This window comes from Misgurnus anguillicaudatus, chromosome 8 (assembly GCF_027580225.2).
Source record: "Misgurnus anguillicaudatus chromosome 8, ASM2758022v2, whole genome shotgun sequence".
Lineage (NCBI taxonomy): Eukaryota > Metazoa > Chordata > Actinopteri > Cypriniformes > Cobitidae > Misgurnus > Misgurnus anguillicaudatus.
Genome location: NC_073344.2, coordinates 32,349,001 through 32,368,297, shown reverse-complemented (window position 1 = coordinate 32,368,297; position 19,297 = coordinate 32,349,001). Strand labels below are relative to the sequence as shown.

General features: G+C 35.3%; 2 protein-coding genes across 3 annotated transcripts in view; one reads left to right on the top strand and one right to left on the bottom strand.

The window, feature by feature from the left end:
• Positions 1-19,297, bottom strand: part of gpr161a (G protein-coupled receptor 161a) — a 100,509-nt gene continuing 81,212 nt past the window's right edge. Inside the window, exons 1-6 of one of the 2 annotated variants that reach the window (XM_055214140.2) lie at positions 8,302-8,740; positions 6,787-7,232; positions 3,624-4,342; positions 3,316-3,423; positions 3,107-3,226; positions 2-1,111 (exon numbers count right to left, since the gene is read on the bottom strand). In XM_055214140.2, coding sequence (XP_055070115.2) covers positions 843-1,111; positions 3,107-3,226; positions 3,316-3,423; positions 3,624-4,342; positions 6,787-7,145 — 1,575 coding nt within the window. In that variant the 5' untranslated portion in view covers positions 7,146-7,232; positions 8,302-8,740 and the 3' untranslated portion in view covers positions 2-842. Of the gene's footprint in view, positions 1,112-3,106; positions 3,227-3,315; positions 3,424-3,623; positions 4,343-6,786; positions 7,233-8,301; positions 8,741-19,297 lie in introns of those variants that run through there. The other variant, XM_055214141.2, reaches the window with a different exon arrangement.
• On the top strand, positions 9,404-18,442 carry atg3 (autophagy related 3). The gene is made up of 12 exons (XM_055214150.2): positions 9,404-9,640; positions 11,532-11,573; positions 11,657-11,706; positions 12,409-12,479; positions 12,594-12,701; positions 13,827-13,876; positions 13,968-14,052; positions 14,135-14,169; positions 14,246-14,404; positions 14,488-14,615; positions 14,823-14,891; positions 17,706-18,442. Exons 1-12 carry the CDS (start codon positions 9,569-9,571, stop codon positions 17,785-17,787), a joined length of 951 nt encoding a protein of 316 aa, XP_055070125.1. The 5' UTR covers positions 9,404-9,568; the 3' UTR covers positions 17,788-18,442.

Below are 19,297 nucleotides of genomic sequence, written 5' to 3'. Positions count from 1 at the left end.
CGAAGAAAGTGTGTCTTATTTCAAGATTGGTTAAAATTATGAATGCAAATCCATAAAAATTTCAAAAATGAATAAGACAAGATAAATTACATTACTGGCCACTATGATAAATACAAATAACAGGTAATAGGAGCTTTTTAATGTTTACATCTTGAAATAGCATAGTAAAAAATCATATTATCATAAAATAATTTCTACCTTAAAGTATAATATAAATATTTAGCTATTTTAAGCATACAAAAGGCAAAAACATTCACTATAGAAATGTCAAATGTTGGTATAAATACCTTTTCATTAGAAAACTGAATGTTGTCAATGCATTTTCATGAATTATAAGCTTAGACAGTGCTTCAGAATAATACAAAACTGATCTCATACACTTGTGGCTGGTTTAAATGTTATTTATGAATCCATTTAAACATGCAGTACTGCTCACATGGTGATAGTGCATTGTAAAATACAGCAATACAAAATATTTTAAGGGCAGGCAAACTAAAAAATCTGTACATGTGTAAGTAAAGCCTTGATCCAAAACGGATAATTTCTGTGGGTATCCATTTGTACAAACACAACTTATTTTACATCACAAAAATGAAATCACATTGGCTATTCCTCCATAACTATAGGAAATATGAGTAAAGTCCCCTTTTCTCTTGCAGTGGTTTTGTATGTTATTTAGAAACTACACACATTTTGACTCCAACTTCGCTGGAAAATGTTCTCCATCAATCAAGTATTTGATGTTCATATGCTTTAGAAGACCTGATCAGACCTGATAAATATCATCTTTGCAATGCATGTTATTTACAGTCGCCAATATGCAGCTGCGTTATTTATCAACTCTATGCACATATTTCCTCGATTTCATCGTCCTCGTCTTTGTCATCGTAAACAATTCCCTCATCGATACTCTCCAGACGAGCTCTCTGACCGTCTGGGTAGCGTGAGGATCTTTGTATGGGCTGACACGATGAAATATTGTCAATTAGAGACTCAGCTCCAAACAGCAGAAGTTTGGCATCGCTTTCTATGGATTTAGCCATGCTGGACGCAAAGCTGTCAATCACCTGGTGTACCTCTGCCTTCACCAGATGCTGGGACTGATCTTCACCTGCTCAAAAATAAAAGGTAGGAATCTTAAATGAGTACAAAAAATGATGTCAACAGATGTTCAACTTTGTAAATGATTGGTTTTATGTTGGCCTTCTTGCCTTTTTATTGACACCAGCAGAGAGAAATAAATAATTATTTGAGGAATTGTGTACAGAGATTTGCATCATTGTAAGCTTGTAAGTGATTTGCATCTACACCAGAGTTTGCAGTAACGTGAGCGAAGATGAAAAATTAAAGACACAATATGTAGGTTTTTCAACACAAGAGGTCGCTGTTTCACATGTACGATTTTACCTCACATGTACGATTTTCACCACTAGAGGTCGCTATTTCACATGTATGATTATCACCACAAGAGGACGATATTTCACATGTACAATTTTAACCTCACATGTACGATTTTCACCACAAGAGGACGCTATTTCACATGTACGATTTTCACCTCACATGTACGATTTTCAAGACTAGATGTCGCTGTTTCACATGTACGATTATCACCACAAGAGGACGCTATTTCACATGTATTATTTTCACTACTAGAGGTCGCTATTTCACACATATGATTCTCACCACAAGAGGACGCTATTTCAAATTTTAACCTCACATGTACGATTTTCACCACTACAGGACGCTATTTCACATGTACAATTTTCACCTCACATGTACGATTTTCACCACTAGATGTCGCTGTTTCACATGTACGATTTTCACCTCACATGTGCGATTATCACCACAGGAGAGCTCTATTGCACATGTACGATTTTCACCTCACATGCACACTTTTCACCACTAGAGGTCGCTGTTTCACATGTACGGTTTTCACCTCACATGTACGATTTTCACCACTACATGTCGCTGTTTCACATGTACGATTTTCACCTCACATGTACGATTTTCACCACTAGATGTCGCTGTTTCACATGTACGGTTTTCACCTCACATGTACGATTTTCACCACTACATGTTGCTATTTCACATGTACGATTTTCACCTCACATGTACGATTTTCACCACTAGATGTCGCTGTTTCACATGTACGATTTTCACCACTACATGTCGCTGTTTCACATGTACGGTTTTCACCTCACATGTACGGTTTTCACCACTAGATGTCGCTGTTTCACATGTACGGTTTTCACCTCACATGTACGGTTTTCACCTCACATGTACGGTTTTCACCACTAGAGGTTGCTATTTCACATGTACGATTTGCACCTCTAGAGGTTGCTGTTTCACATGTACGGTTTTCACCTAACATGTACGATTTTCACCACTGGAGGTCGCTATTTCACATGTACGGTTTTCACCTCACATGTACGGTTTTCACCACTAGAGGTCGATGTTTCACATGTACGGTTTTCACCTCACATGTGCGATTTTCACCATAAGATGTCGCTATTTCACATGTACGATTTTCACCTCACATGTATGATTTTCACCACTAGAGGTCGCTGTTTCACATGTACGGTTTTCACCTCAAATGTACGATTTTCACCATAAGATGTCGCTATTTCACATGTATGGTTTTCACCTCACATGTACGGTTTTCACCACTAGAGGACGCTATTTGTTGCTTAATAAAGTTATGAAGGAGAGTGAATGTTTATACCTGTATGTTTGTCCACTCGTGTTGCCATCGTTTCTACAGCGGAAACTAAGGATAGTGCAGATATTGATACATACCGTGGCTTTAAGTTATTTTTAGAGTAAGGTAGTGTGGATTAACCCCTTGGAGCCGTGTGGATTATTTCTGTGAAGGATGAATGCACTTTTTTTGGGTTTCCCTGATCCCTGTTTTCTACCGTTATAAGCCTGGAGAAGCGAGGACCTCCACAAAAATAACTCCATTAGATGATGGACATATGTATCTCGGACTGCCCGAGGGTGAGCACACCATGAGGCAATTCCGATAATTGGCAAAATGTATAAGTTGACGTCATTGATGTTTTTCCTTTACGTTGACATCAGACCTTTACATTCGTGGTTATTATACCTTTGGTATGTTCCACCTGATCCTCAAACTTGACGGAGCTCCTGCGCTTGTTGAATGAAGCACTGCAATGGGAGGTTTCTGCGAACTCAGAACAGTTATCCAGCAACATGATGTCTGTACCTGCAAGATCACATTTACAACATAAAACACTTCAGGAAAAAACAGGTGGGTTTCAAAGACAACATTTGAAAAAATGCATCATCACACACCAGAGTCCTGAGAAAAGCTGAATCCGGTGTCTCCTGTGCTGCTTCCGGCACCTAAAAGCTGTCCTCCTCCAGCAAGCATGGCCGTCAGATGTGGAGACATACCAAGATCTGCAAAACAACGATTTTTATTCAGCACACTACTTGCATGGTGTCCTGTATGGTTCAAATGCCAGTAGTGGTCAAAAGGGGTCCTAAACTTTATTTAAATATTTGATGAAAGATGCATTTAAACGTTGTATGCATGTTATTTTTGTTGGTTAAATAATAAGACCACAAGTACAACCTTCCCATTACAGCAAAACATTTACCTGTGATTCGATTGGAGATGCTAAAGAGGCGGGACTTCCTGTGACGACCGATGAATGATTCTCTGTAGTGGTGGTCACCACAGCACATGGCAAGCAGTTCCTTCCTAACAGTTTTATTCCACAGCCCATATATGAGAGGATGACATGCAGCGCTGACAAATGACAGCCAGGTCACCAACGTTTCCAATCCTGGTGACACACTTCCTTTCCCTCGTATTGCTTCTGTGCTGATGACTACAACATACGGCCCCCATGTCAACAAGAAGGTGCCAACCACCACTAAAATGGTCACCAGGGCTTTACACTGGCTGCCAGCATAAATCACGCCTCTACGGCTACCGACGGATGAAACCGAGGCGGTGGAGTTCTTTCTTCCGTTCCTATTGGATGACGAGGGCGATTGGGTTACTACAACCGTCCCACAATGCACCTTGCGGGCTTTGTGCCGTGCCACGCGGAAGATGAGGCTGTAACACACCAGCATGGCACAGAGCGGAATCAGGCAGCACCACGCGACCCAAAACACAGTGTAGCCGACTTCGCGATGCCAAGCCACCGAGCATGTCTTCTTATAAGGGTCGAACTCGAACGTGGACCACCCAAACAGCGGTGGAAGGCAGCCCAACAGAGAATGCAACCACAGATAGACGATGGCCACTGCGGCACGGTTTCCTGTGATCTTGATGGGGTAAACCAAAGGGAACAGCACTGCATAATATCTGAAAGAACACAGAAAAATTTGTATAGATGTTTGTAAGCATTTAATCTCACCCAATTAGTTTACTTAAGTTCAACCATGGTCATGGGGGCATCTGCATGTTTTAGCTATCAGTTCACTATGGTTAAAGAATACTATAGTGCACATTAATAAAGTGTAGTAATTATTATAATATACTACTGCATACTACAATTTACTACATCATACTATAGTAAAAACTAAAGTAACCACAGTATTTACTACAGTTGACCAATTCACTATAGTTAATACTAAAAAATACTGTAGACATAAACAAACTGTAGTAATTACTATAATATACTACTTTATGCAATAATGTACTATAGTATAAATTACTGTACAGGATATCATTAATAAAGAGTCATTAATATAATTTACTACAGTTTACAGTAGTAAATAATAAAATATCGTGAAGAATTTACCACAGTTATCAGTATATTTATTACTACAAAATACTAAAGTATACATTAACAAACTGTAGTAATTACTATAATATACTACAGTATGCTACAATTTACTACACTTTACAGTAGTAAATAATAAAGTATTGTAAAGCATTTACCACAGTTTATCACTATATTTATTACATAATACTAAATTATACATTAACAACTATAGTATAAGTGTACAAATGTAATTTAAAAATAGTTTACTATAGTATAATGTACATACAACAGCATCTACCACTCTTTATCAATTTACTATGGTTAGTACTACAAAATACTATAGTACACATTAACAAAGTGTAGTTATTAATATAATATACTACAGTATACTACAATTTACTAAGGTAAATGTAAAAATTAAATGTGTGAAAATAATTTACTATAGTAAAAAAACTACACTGTACCACAGCATCCACCATACCTTATCAGTTTACTATAGTTAATACTACAAAATACTGTATTACACATTTACAAAGTGTAGTAATTACTATAATATACTACAGTATGCAATAATAGTATAGTATAAACTTCTGTTTAGTATAAGTGTAATAATTAAATGTGTGAAAATAATTTACTACAGTTGTTTACTATAGTAAAAAAGGCATACCACAGCATTTACCACACTTTATCAATTTACTATGGTTAGTACTACAGAATACTCTAGTACACATAAACAAAGAACAAAGTGTAGTCATTAATATACTACAGTATACTACAATTTACTACAGTTTACAGTAGTTAATAATAAAGAATTGTATTAAAAGCATTTTCCACAGTTATCACTATATTTAATATTACAGAATACTAAAGTATACATTAACAAGTGATTAATATAATATACTACAATATACCACAATTTACTATAGTATTAACCCTTTCCCAGCCATTGACGAGTTCATATTTAACTGATAAATATGCCTTTCTGGACGAATTTCAAAGTGAAAGTGTAATACCGCTTTTATCCACTAGATGGCGCCAAACCGAATTCATAAAAAACTGAAGTTAAAAAGATTTAATTATTTATTTTAACTGCCTTTATGTTTGATAGTCATTCTAAGTCTGATCTCTAACATTAATTCCTTTACAAAAACGCAATTTTTTAAGCTTTTTGCTCAAAATGTTGTATTTTTAAGAAATACAATATCCATATTTCAGTGGTTAAATTAAGTGGAAAAGTAAATATATAATGAAACGTTTTTTTCCCCCAGTTTGTTTGTTTGTTTGTTTGTTTATTGTTTGTTTGAAAGCAGAGGGTGTGTTCTTTCATTTGATATATTTGTATGTTTATATATTTATAGAAGAAAATTTTTCCTGCAAGGAATTTTGTGAAACTTTTGTTAAAATCACAAAAATGCGTGTGGGCAACTTTTGGCTGGCGGTGAATGAGTTAACTACAGTATAAGTGTAAAAATGTAATAATAATTTACTACAGTTTACTATAGTAAAAACTACAGCATACCACCACACTTTTATCAATTTACTATAATTAATTATTCACTACAGTTAACCAATTCACTATAGTAAATACTACGGAATACTGTAGTGAACATAAACATGTAGTAATTACAATAATATATACTATGTTTACTAAAGTAGATACTAAATACTACAGTATATCAATTAATCCACAATAGTTAACATTACAATAGAATACTATAGTAAGTATACATTAATGAAGTGTAGTGATTACTATACTTAAAGGCGGGGTGCATGATCTCTGAAAGCCAATGTTGATATTTGAAATCACCTAAACAAACGCACGCCCCTACCCCAATAGAATCTGGACCTTCTTTTGATAGACCCGCCCCACACAAACCAGGCAACAATGTCCGTTAGTAGACACACCCCTTTCTGCTGATTGGCTACAAGTGTGTTTTGGTACTCCGCCCGACATCCTTTTCCAAAGCGTTTTTCAAAAATCATGCACCCCACCTTTAACTATACTAAAGCGCTGAAAATTAACACTTAAAATATTCTTCACCTGTCAATGGCAATGGCTCCCAAAGTCAGCATGCTAGCAGAGCTGATGAGCAGATACAAGAGTGCTGTGAAATTACACCACACCACACCAAACAGCCAATCACCATTAAGAGAACTGGCGACCACAAACGGCAGAACCAGAACGGACAGCAGGAGGTTTGACAGGGTCAGACTGAAGACAAACTTGTTGCTGGGAGTAAGCAGGTATGGCTTTCGATACAGAGTCACCACAATGAGCAGGTTCCCCAAACAGACGAACAGAGCGATGACTATGATGACGACAGACTCGATCACCCAGGTTCTGCCGTCTCCTGTGTCTGTGACGTTCCCCAGCCATGTTTCATTGATGTTTGTGTTCATGTTAAAGATGCCCTATCACCCAGATGGAGACCAAAGGTGTGTTTGCGCAGGACGCTGATCCATTTCTTGGGCATCTCACAGAGATTTCTTGGAGCAAACAAAAGGAGAATTTAGGGAATGGTTCACCCAACTTACTTTCTTCTTTTTTCTATTGAGTGACATTAAATTTCCAGTGAGCAAGTACATCACATGAAAAATACTGTAGTATACTTTAGTATTTACTACAATAAACTGTTAAAATTCTTAGGTGCTGTGTTTTGGAAATTTACCATAATTATTATCGAAGTATACTACAGTATTTACACTTTTTTATAGTATACTACCAAAGTTTAGCAATTACTATAATATACTACAGTATAATACTACAGTATATACTAATTCACTGCAATTAATGCTACAGAATATTATAGTATACATGAACAAAGTGTAGGCTAGTAATCACTATAATATACTACAGCAAACCACAATTTACTACTGTTTACTATAGTAATATTATAAAAGTATAAAACAGTATTTCCTACAGTTTATGAATTCACTACAGTATACATTAAGAAAGTGTATTCATTACTATCCTGTAGTATACTACATTTTATATAATGAAGTATACTAACACTGCTATTTTAAAATAAATTAAAATGAAGCGTTTACCTGTATTAAAACTTCCCTCTTACTTAGTATGTAGGCTTTATTTACAGACATACGTTTTATTTTTATAGTGAACTCAATCTATACATTTTATTAATATTCCCTTGATCCAGCCTATATGATGTTTACGTTGCTGACGCAATAAGCTGCCCATTGAGGTAACTTACATTAACTTTATTTCGTTTCGTATGCCAGGCCATCTTATTTTAAACATTAAATTCAAATTAAAGTGAATGATTAAATCATCCATTGCATGCAAGCAACTCTTAAAACGTTAAGAAACGATGTTAACTGTTTAGTCTCGTTTAATATCATCTGACAAAACTAACTTACATTGTTGACTTAAGAAACTCCGGATTGTTAGAGTTAAGAGTAAAAAAATCAAATCGTTGGTGAGGTTTAATCGCAGATAGATGTAAAGATATCCCAACTCTGCTTTAACAGAGAGACTTTTGAAAGGAACTCACGATGCTAGTGCGCTGTTTACTTCTCAAGAATTATATTTACTCACCTCGAATTTATTCGTTTGTATGAATTGTCGCTTGAAATGAGACGTGTCGGTATTTTGAGGTGTATTTGTAGTTTGTTGCTGATAAAGAGAGACGAAACTGCCACCGCAATGGCGGATCTTTTCTGTCCCGTCTCTCCAGCCTGTATGTTAGTCTGTGTGTGGTCCCGACTTTCGCAGTTGTCTCTTTATATTCACATGATAAGTTGTAAAAAGTTCAAACACAATTCTCCAAGTGCTAAATCCGATTTATTTACCTTAACGTGGTAGAAAAAAGCACACCGAATTTCTGGTACAAAGTAAACTTAAAATGTCAGTTTATTATGACAATAATGTGTAAGTTCACGTATTTTTTGTCTTTATGTAAATACAATCAAGTGTGTTTAAGCACTCTAAACATATGTGTGATCGTTTAACTTATATTTGCAACATTGCAATGTTCTTTTGTCGTTCTGGAGAGCGCTGCTGGACCACCAAAGACGATTAAAGATTCCCGCAGGTGACGTCACCTCCGTCACATGACCACGATTAGCCAATAACCATTTCCAATCTGCCATTAAACCTCGCCCCCTATGTGTTTGATAAAGTTGCAAGCTTTGATATATCTCTGGCATTTGCGAAAGGCTTACGTCCGCGATCATACCATTATGTTTTTCTGTATTTTTAATTTTTAATACATTTTCCCTTTGGTTTGGCAAACGTTAAACACAGAACTAATGCAATGTAGATACTTCATCATAATAAATTAAACATAATACTGATATATATAATTAATAAATGTAAATGTAGGTAAATGAAAAGAAGTATATGAATGAAAATAATTCAGTTTTCACAAGATGAAATTTTGATAGTAAAAAGCACAGAAAAGCATTATTTAGAGAAGGCACATTAATACAAAAAACATGTTGTTTTGATTTTCGTAAACGTCGTATGCTTATAATTAGTTAGTTTGTTCGACTTCATGCAGCATTTGACATCAAATTACCGCGAGATCGATTGAAACGCTGTACCACAAAATTTGCTCTCGCGGTACTTTAATGTCATACGCTAACCGGTCTGCGCAGAGCCTCGTAAATTTTAACCGAGGCGTGCTTTGTAGCATCGCGATATTTGAAATGCGGAAGTTTCTGTGTCAGATGATTCAGGTCGTGTGGTTCAGCTCGGTTCTAAGGAATTCTTGAACCAGACTCTGTTTGTGTGTAGTGGTTTTTCAAAGTCTAATACATTGAGCACAAGCAATTTATTCTGTCCTGGAGTGATTTCATCCAGCATGCAGAACGTTATAAACTCGGTGAAAGGCACAGCTCTGGGAGTGGCAGAGTTTTTAACGCCAGTTTTGAAGGTAAGATGAGGAATATTAGCATGGTTTGAAGTCTGTGTTTATAAAGCAATAAATATATGAGGTTTACCAAGTGTTTGACATCTTCCCATCAACATGTAAGCAGAAATTGATGAGCTGACAGGCTGTGAGATCAATATCACCCATATGAAAGAACTATTATCTATTAGTAGTATTTACTATAGTAAACTGTAATAACATTCATAGATATTGTATTTTTAAACCTTACTGCAGTAAAGTAAACTACAGTATTGACTACAGTTTTATCAATTCAATATAGTTAATACTATAGTATTAGGTATGTTGCTAAAATTCTCAAAATGGTTAAATGCTAAAAGTAGTTGATCAGATAGAAAGAGCTTGAAAAAAGCTTTTAAATGAGACCAAGATCATATTTATGGGTTCAGGAATAACAAAATACTGTCCATTTGAAACTCGAAAATCATCACTTTATTTTGTCCCCTGTTTTCCATTAAAATTCAAGAAAATCTGTGACTGAATCATGAAAATTATAAAAAAAAAAATTTTAATTTTTGAGAGATTGACCTGAATTTTTTTAGGATAAGCTGTTTGCCATTTCCTCTACATATTCTACTTCTGAATAGTCAGATGTATAAAAAACAAACAAACCACTAATTACACTAAATAATAACACTCTTTATTCAGAATATAGCTAATAACCCCAAGATTGGCTCCAAGATCTCATTTGTTTTTAACCAAAGGGTTTCGTATCTAAACTCCTTAACAAGTTTTAGATAATAAAAAAATTAATTCATAACTATTTTATTGTTTTACTTTACATTTCGCACACATTCTAATATATAAAGAGATCTACTACATGGCTATACGGCTGCTTCACATTCTTTGTCCATTCAAGCAGATTTTGGGGGTGATAAAACTCCCGTGGTCGTCGTTTAAATTTATTAAAATTTCGTTCACTTGTAGTTTAGCAATTAAATTACAATTTCAAGAATGTCTTTACTCAACTTCAGCAAAAACACAACGATTTAACAAACAACAGACTTTGGCGAGCTCGCATGGCCAGTAGTTAAACATGAAAGGTGGTGACTGAAAACGAGAAGGTACCTATGGTTCTTCCGGTAATGTTAACAATAAAAACTCAAACCAACAGAAGAATTATTTTCAACAACATCGCACGCTGCCTGAGGAAATCTTGAGTTTCGTTGAGCGGAACCAAAAAGTCAGCCTGGACATTTAGTTTAAAGAGTAGCACTTCCTATAATAAAGTGAAGTGATTAATATACTATTAGTTCTCTATTAATACTGAAGTGTTTACTAGTTCTATCAATTCACTATTATTAATACTACAAAATACTGTATATTAACACATGTATCAACACATGGTCAAATACTGTAGTATACTTTAGTATTTACTGTAGTAAAATTCCTAGTAAAATATAGTGTTTTTAAACCTTAGTATAGTAAATATTAAAGTAGATGACAATCAATTTACTATTCTTAATATCACAGAATATTATAGTATAATATACAGTTTACTATAGTAAGTCCTAAAGTATACTACGGTATTTTTTCTAGTGGGTAGCATGCATAAACAACATGACATAAAAGGTAGATGTCTGTGCTGGTTGAATATGACCTCCAATGTAAGAATATTAAGTCATTAAACATTAATAATATTCTTCATAGTGTAATTATGTGTCATTATTTAATATTCATATGTCAATATAGTCAATATAATTATTGTAATCCACTAGAGAAATGTGACTAGGTTAAGTTGACTACTGCTAACTCGTTGTCACATCTGGAATGTGTTACCCTCTCGTGAAAGGTTACTTGTATTATGCCTTTAATACATTTGCATTCCTCATGGTAGTTCAGTTCAGTTCATTTTACTGTATGTTTACTTTACTAGGAATCTAAGTTTAAGGAAACGGGGGTCATAACTCCAGAGGAGGTGAGTGTGTTTTTGGGTTTTTTAATTATGCATTGCTTCATTTGATTGGGAATTAAAACATAAACACACTTTGGTCTTTGTAGTTTGTTGCAGCCGGAGATCACTTGGTTCATCACTGCCCGACATGGCAATGGCAAGTACACACACACACACACCTGGTTATGCACTTTTATGCCAGGTTTGGACACATCTACTCATTTTTTTTTTTTTGCATATTTCATACTTTTTCTCCACAATCTAGTTCAGCTCATCTTTTTCTTGGTTATGTAAAGAAATGTACACTAAATATTGTTATCTACGAATAAAACCGAAGCCTTTATATAAGAAAGGTCTGGGGTTTAGTGAAAACTCTGAGTATGTTAACCCTGAAATGAGAGAAACTCTCTTCAAGTTCAAGTTTTACCTCTAATTTAGTTGAACCTCTTCATTAAAGTGGGCCTCAGGTAAGGTGTGCCCAAAACGTTTATTTTTAGTGATTGCATTGAAAAAAAACGTTTAGGAAATGTTTCGTAAGAGTAATATTTTATGCTGCCATAGCCCTAAAAACCCTTGTAAGGGGCGGTTCACATTTCGCATCTTTTGCACGCTCAAGTTTGTTATTTCAAATGTAGGAGCTCATAATGGAAGCGACAGGCGCGTCCGCAGCACATTGAGTTAAAAACATTTCAACTTTTTAGAATGCCGCAAGTGCACCGCAGGTCATGTGACAAGAACCAACAGACGGTTACGTTTTCCTCGCGGTTTGTGAACTGCCCCTAAGGGTTGTCACTAAGGTATTTCTTGTGACCAGCTATGGGCTTTTACAGTGTTCAGAATATATTTTTCCTACTTATAGGTCATCAGGAGAAGAAGCAAAGGTGAAGCCCTATCTGCCCAAAGACAAGCAGTTTCTATTAACCCGAAATGGTAAAGGAAGTGAAAATCGTAGCAAATCTACAGAGTAAACCATTAAGAAGTATGCGATGTGACGGCGAGATTATTTTACAACAGTTTTTTCTGTTCTGTAAATGTTCGGTGCAGTACCCTGCTACAAGCGCTGTAAACAGATGGAGTACTCTGATGAATTGGAGGCCATTATAGAAGAGGATGACGGAGATGGAGGATGGGTTGATACTTATCACAATGCTGGTATGAAACATAAATGATCAAGCGTCATTGCATTGCTTGGTTATGTCAGATACATCAAAAATCTTACTGTACAATTTGATATTTTTCTCTGGTTTCTAACGCAACTCTAAGTGGGTGATTCTCACGAAAACTTGGTTTTAAAAATGTCAAGCATGAAAATGTAAAAATTGCTTAAATTTACTTTTTTTCCCACCAGACATTGAAAAACAAAGTCTGGAGTAAATGGGAACATTAATTTAAAAACTTTTACTTATCATATAACACTTTTTGTAACATAATTTAAAAAAATTAGTCCTAAAAATCTCATTACCGCAACAGTCAGAAAACATCAACACTGACATATTTTCAAAATGACATGACAAACCTGAAAGAACATAATTTGGAGATTCTGCACATGCATTTAAAATCAAAGTATTATGCTTCTATTAATTAAATTAACATTTAATAAGCATCTGTTGCGGTAAAGATAATCAAAATGTCGTGTAAGCATTCTGACAAGACAATATTTCAAATTAACTGTAAAAAAATGATCTTACCTGGTAGCCATCTTGAAGTAACTGGTCCATGTGCTTGGTCACTCAAAATCAAACTTTATTAAAATTCTGTATGTGTGCTTAAACTGTTCTCTAAATGTGTTGCGGAGGATGAGAACATCAGGCATGGACACATCATTTTCATAATTTTTCTTCATTATTATTATACATGAATATTCAGTAAATATTTTTTCTGTCATCTAAAGTAGTCTAGCAAAACATCCATATCAATATTTCTTAATATTTTTGTGTTAATTTGATTAAATTACAACATAACGCATGTTCAAACACAGCCGGACACATTGCGGTAATAAGAATTTCAGCAGAAAATGAGATAAAATTTCCAATTATAAATTCTTATGTTGAAATCACACATTGTGCAAGGTAGAACACAGTATTGTGTTAATTCTGATGCTTTTTAATGTTACTATATTACACATTTTAAAGCTAAAATCATTAGTGCCGTGGTGTTTCAATGGTTTCGTGAGAATCACCCAAGTGTATGAAGGGACCTTTACAAACATATCCATATTACATGAGAATAAGTGTCAAAAACATTCATCTTGACGTCCTTATTTTTTTGCATTGCCAGATGTCACAGGGGTGACGGAAGCGGTTCGGGAAATCTCTTTGGATAATAAGGTAAGGTGGCGCTATGTTGGCTACTTTTACCAATGTTATTATTTCAGTTTTGTCATAAATCATAGATGTGTTGGTTTGTGTGCATGTGAAGGACAATATGAATATGAACGTGCAGGCGGGTGGAAACGGTGATGACGACGATGAGGATGGTGAAGGAGAAGCAGCAGACATGGAAGGTAGCCATGAGTATATCGCTTTATTTACTCATCATGACACGCTACCAGTGTACGTGATTGATTCCTGGTATTTGTGTTTCAGAATATGAAGAAAGTGGACTTTTGGAGACAGATGATGTGAGAAATTATACTCTTGCAGTACAGACAGCACAAATATATGAATATGAATTCATGTTATCTCTGTTCTGTTTAGGCCACTCTTGATACAAGTAAAATGACGGCAGACTTGAGTAAAACCAAGGCAGAGGCTGGCGGAGAGGACGGCGTCCTACAGACTAGAACTTATGATCTTTATATCACATATGACAAATATTATCAGACACCGAGACTATGGCTATTTGGATATGATGAGGTATTAAGTGATATTTTGTCTGATATTGTGTCTGAATGCTTTCTGCAGTTTGTTTGAACTCTGCATGATTTGCTTTTTCTCAGGACAGACAGCCTTTGACCGTAGATCAGATGTATGAAGATATCAGCCAGGATCACGTCAAGAAAACCGTCACTATTGAGAATCACCCTCACCTTCCTCCACCTGCTATGTGCTCTGTGCATCCATGCAGGTCAATACAAACATTAACACGTCACAGAAGTCACAGACATATTAATATTAATAATCTAGTGTTTTAAACCCGAACCCTTTCTAATCTCAGACATATGTTTTTTTTTACTAATTCATGGCCTCCTATTTACCATTAGTCATAATCAATCATCAGATTTCTTTGTGTCAATACGAATTAAAGTATTGTTCTCTTCCCGTTCTTTGTTAGACATGCTGAGGTGATGAAGAAGATTATCGAGACTGTGGCAGAAGGAGGAGGAGAACTTGGGGTCCATATGTATCCTTTATTGGAAAGAAGTCACGCTACTGCATACTTGATATAGACAGCATCTTCTAGATAGACAGAGACAGTGATCATCAGGTTATTGGATAGAACAATCAAAACTCAATCATAATCAGGAGAAAACCTTCCAAAATATTCATCTTAGGGGTGTGATGGATCACAAAACTCACGGATCGGCTCCCATTACACTTTTTGAGTCACGGATCGCATCATTTTTTCGGATTGGGAAAAAAAGGGTGGAAAAATCTAATAAGAACAAATATAGAAATTACAAACATTTATAAAAAAGAACAAAGTTGCACATTAAGTAAGGTCTAACATTAGCATTAGGTACGGAAATGGAATAAAATGAATAATAACACTTCGTCTTTATTGTATAAATTAAATATTGTTATTTTTAGAGCTACAGAAGTGATTTTCTTTGTCTTGGGTTGTTTGATTAACATTAAAGGAATGGTCTACTCATTTTCAATGTTGAAATGTTGTTGCCTTGGCTGGGAGTTGTTGATGCATCCCTCTGTCGTCTGTGTGCGTGCGCGTGGGCGCTGGAGTCGCTGCGACGCTTCGATAGCATTTAGCTTAGCCCTATTCATTCAATTGTACCATTTAGAGATAAAGTTAGAAGTGACCAAACACATCAACGTTTTTCCTGTTTGAGACGAGTGGTTGTATGGGCAAGTTTGGTGGTACAAAGTGGAGCGTAGCGCTTTTCTGGGCGGATTTGGGGGAGGAACTGTGTTTTATGGCGTGGTGGCACTTTTGTGAGTACTTCGACTCGGCGCAGTAACACCCTCTCTCTCCCATGATGAGAGTGAGAAGGGGAGCGGACTTTTCAGGCGAGTCGAAGTACTCCCAAAAGTGCTATTACGCCATAAAATATAGTTCCTCTTTTAAATCCGCTTAGAAAAGCGCTAAGTTTTATTTTGTACCACCAAACTTGCTCGTATAACTACTCGTCTTAAATAGGAAAAACGTTGATGTGTTTGGTCACTTTTAACTTTATCTCTAAATGGTACCATTGAATGAATGGGGCTAAGCTAAATGCTATCGAAGCGTCGCAGCGCGCTCCAGCGCTTACGTGCACGCACACAGATGATAGAGGGATGTATCAACAATTCTTGGTTAAGGTAATGGCATATTTTGATGTTGAAAATGAGTAGACTATTCCTTTAATGACACAGACTTAAGTATGTAAATTGGTTACTGTCTCTTTAAGAGAAGCGTTCTGCCTCTAATCTATACATACACTTAAGACATAAACAAATGTTTTTATAAGAAAAAGAATACTGTGGTATTTTGAGATAATTTTGTTTGTATGTGTCCTGTAAAGAACAGAAAAATTATATGTTTGCTCGCTTTTTGAAACTCTTCTCTCCTTGTATGCACTTTTGAGTGCACTTAAACACATGCACACACAGACCAAGGTTCGGGAAGGAGATGCAGCATAAACAGTCGCTCCACATAAAGTAGAAAAATTACGCCAAATGTATTTTAAATCGACTACAGTATGAGACACAGTAGCTCAACTCTCTCTAAAGTTTACACACGGGCATAGGATTGATCACGTCTTATTGGAGTTGGACCGGACACATTTAACAGCATGTGCGTACAGAAAACTGCTCACTTTAGTACCTTTTAGCTGTTAAATTGTTTAAAATTACTTGAGTGTTAACATTTGCAACCCTTTGAAACACGTGCAAATGATCAACTTTTCCTTTTCCTTTAAATTTGCTTATTAATTCGCAAATCGCATGCGAGCCGAACCGTGGGTCATGATCACGGATCAACTGCGTGATCATATATATACATAAAGCGATCCAAAAAAATATTTGGACACTCCTGAAAATGATGCTAGACCATGCTTAACTTACATTCCACTTTCATTAAAAACTTATTCTAATCATTTACTCACCCCCCATTTTATCTAAGATGTTTATGTCTTTCTTTGTTCCGTTGAAAAGAAATTAAGATTTTTTCCTCCATATAGACCGTTTCAGCAGTAACAACATAAACAAACATCGTGTGGCAGCTACCGTAGCTTCTCAATGCATTTCAAAATTGGCGTTGGTTGCAATTCGCAAACTTATCACTAGATGGCGATAAAAACCCACGCTGGACCTTTAAAGGAAAACCACCGTTTTTCAATATTTTACTATTTTCTTACCTTAACTTAAACAAATAAATACATACTCATCTTAATTCAATGCGTGCACTTAATCTTTGTACATTGTTGTGAACAGTGTTGGGGAAAGTTACCTTTAAAAGTAATGCATTACAATATTAGTTACTCCCCAAAAAATTAACTAATTGCATTACTTAATTACTTTTCATGGAAAGTAATGCTTACATTACTTTTAAGTTATTTTGCGTTACTTTTTCTTACTTTGCAGGTGTTTTTTCTGACTGAGAAATTCTGCATTCAGAAATTGCTTATTTCCATTGCAAAAATGTCAAGTTCTGGTCTACCATCTCCATTTCTGACAAACTGTTCACGCATAGAGTGTGTAATTCTACGTTAATACGTTAAGTTTAATGCAGTAGATTGCTTTTTTTACATCTAATTAATTCAACTGAAAAGTAACTCGCATTCCTTTTTTAAAAAAGTAACTCAAATATTAATGTGTACATTTATAAAGTAAAGCGTTACTTTACTCGTTACTTCAGAAAAGTAATATTATTACGTAATGTCTGTTTCCCTCAAGTTCACAAAGATGTTCTACCTGTAGGCATGAACAACATTTAGTTTGTAACTATTAGTATGTAATATGTCTTTGTTCCTTTTTTTTCCCCTTAACTTCTTTGTTTCAGGTATCTCCTGATTTTCTTGAAATTTGTGCAGGCCGTCATTCCCACAATAGAATACGATTACACGAGGCACTTCACCATGTAACTCGCCAAACGGCTGCCCATGACTTTGACCACATATTTGGGTGTTTTTTCGAATAGAGGCTGTTACTGCGGTGACAAAACTGTCCTGAAAAGACTTAAAGCTCTACACTGATTTCAAGGAATCTGGGGGTGTCAGACAGACATGCTTAAATCCACATCTCTCAATTCTTCTTCAGCTTCCTCTCCGTATTAGTCAGATGCTCTTAACAATGTTTTATTTTATACATGCAAGAGTCATTCTTTCAGTTTTAATGGCAAACAATAAATGGCTGTCAAAATATTTTGGTGTTATGTGTATGATCAGTGTCACTTTGTTAATGTGATCTGAGCTTTTGTATGACACTTGTCATAACGTGATGTTTTTCTGAATGTTAAAGCCACTGTATAGGAGCCACGGCGGTGTTGTGAAAAACGTATTTACATCTATAGAGTTAATGCATACCAAAATTATTATGTGTCGTTGTATTGTTAAAGTAATATAATTGATAAAAGGCTGTTATGCATATAATTTAATCTGTTGGATGTAATCTATTTATGTGGTCCACAGGTAAACAGCGCCACATAATGATTGCTAATACTTTAATGATTCTAATTGTACGCCCCTGTGCTCAAAATAAGAAATGTACATTTATTAATAAAAACATTTTATAATCGTCTTTACTATTTTTACTGACCTACGAACGTGTGCTGTTATCTGCACATTATATAGATGATATGATGAGTAAAATACCGCTAGGGGGCAGCATTTGATGAGCAACGTAATGGCCTTCGGAGGTCGCATTTGTAGGCTGCATACGTCATAATTTCAGACATTATTTCAGAATAGTAAAGTTTACTATTATACTTAGTTAATCGTAAATTGTTGTATTATGCTTATGGTTTGCGAATGTTATGCTCAGTTAACTAAAATAAACCAGCCTAAATGACGTATGCTGCCTACATATGCGACCTCCGGAGGATGCAGCCTTCCGTTTCAGAAACGGTCGCGTCAAATATCAAGAGTATCAAAAGTATCAAGTTTTTTATTTTTATGTAATTATTTTATATATTTAACTTTACCATTTTATTAACTTTAATATTATTTAAAATATATTAATACTTCGATAATAATCGTTTTATTTCTAACTTATTATTTCTAACGTATTTACAATTTAATATTAACAGCGGTGGCTACAAAATTATTCCAGATTTGGAGTTTATGACATTTCCTCGTTATAAAAAGAAAAAGACAACTACAGAGATTCTAGTAAATGTATTAATGCAATGGACCAAATACAGAAAAGAGGCATTTCGGCTCAAATCATTCAGTAGCTGGGCCATTCCACCAAATCTGTGCCATTTGCGTGTTGTAACATCGTTTTTTTTGAACACTAAATCTATAAAACACATATTTTACTTTTCTTGGTAAATCTCAGGTAACTTTTTTTAATGGTTTCTTAATGGAGCATGAAGGCATTTTGGTAACAGGACTGAAAGTTTTAGCATCGATTTAGCAAAAACATGAAATATAG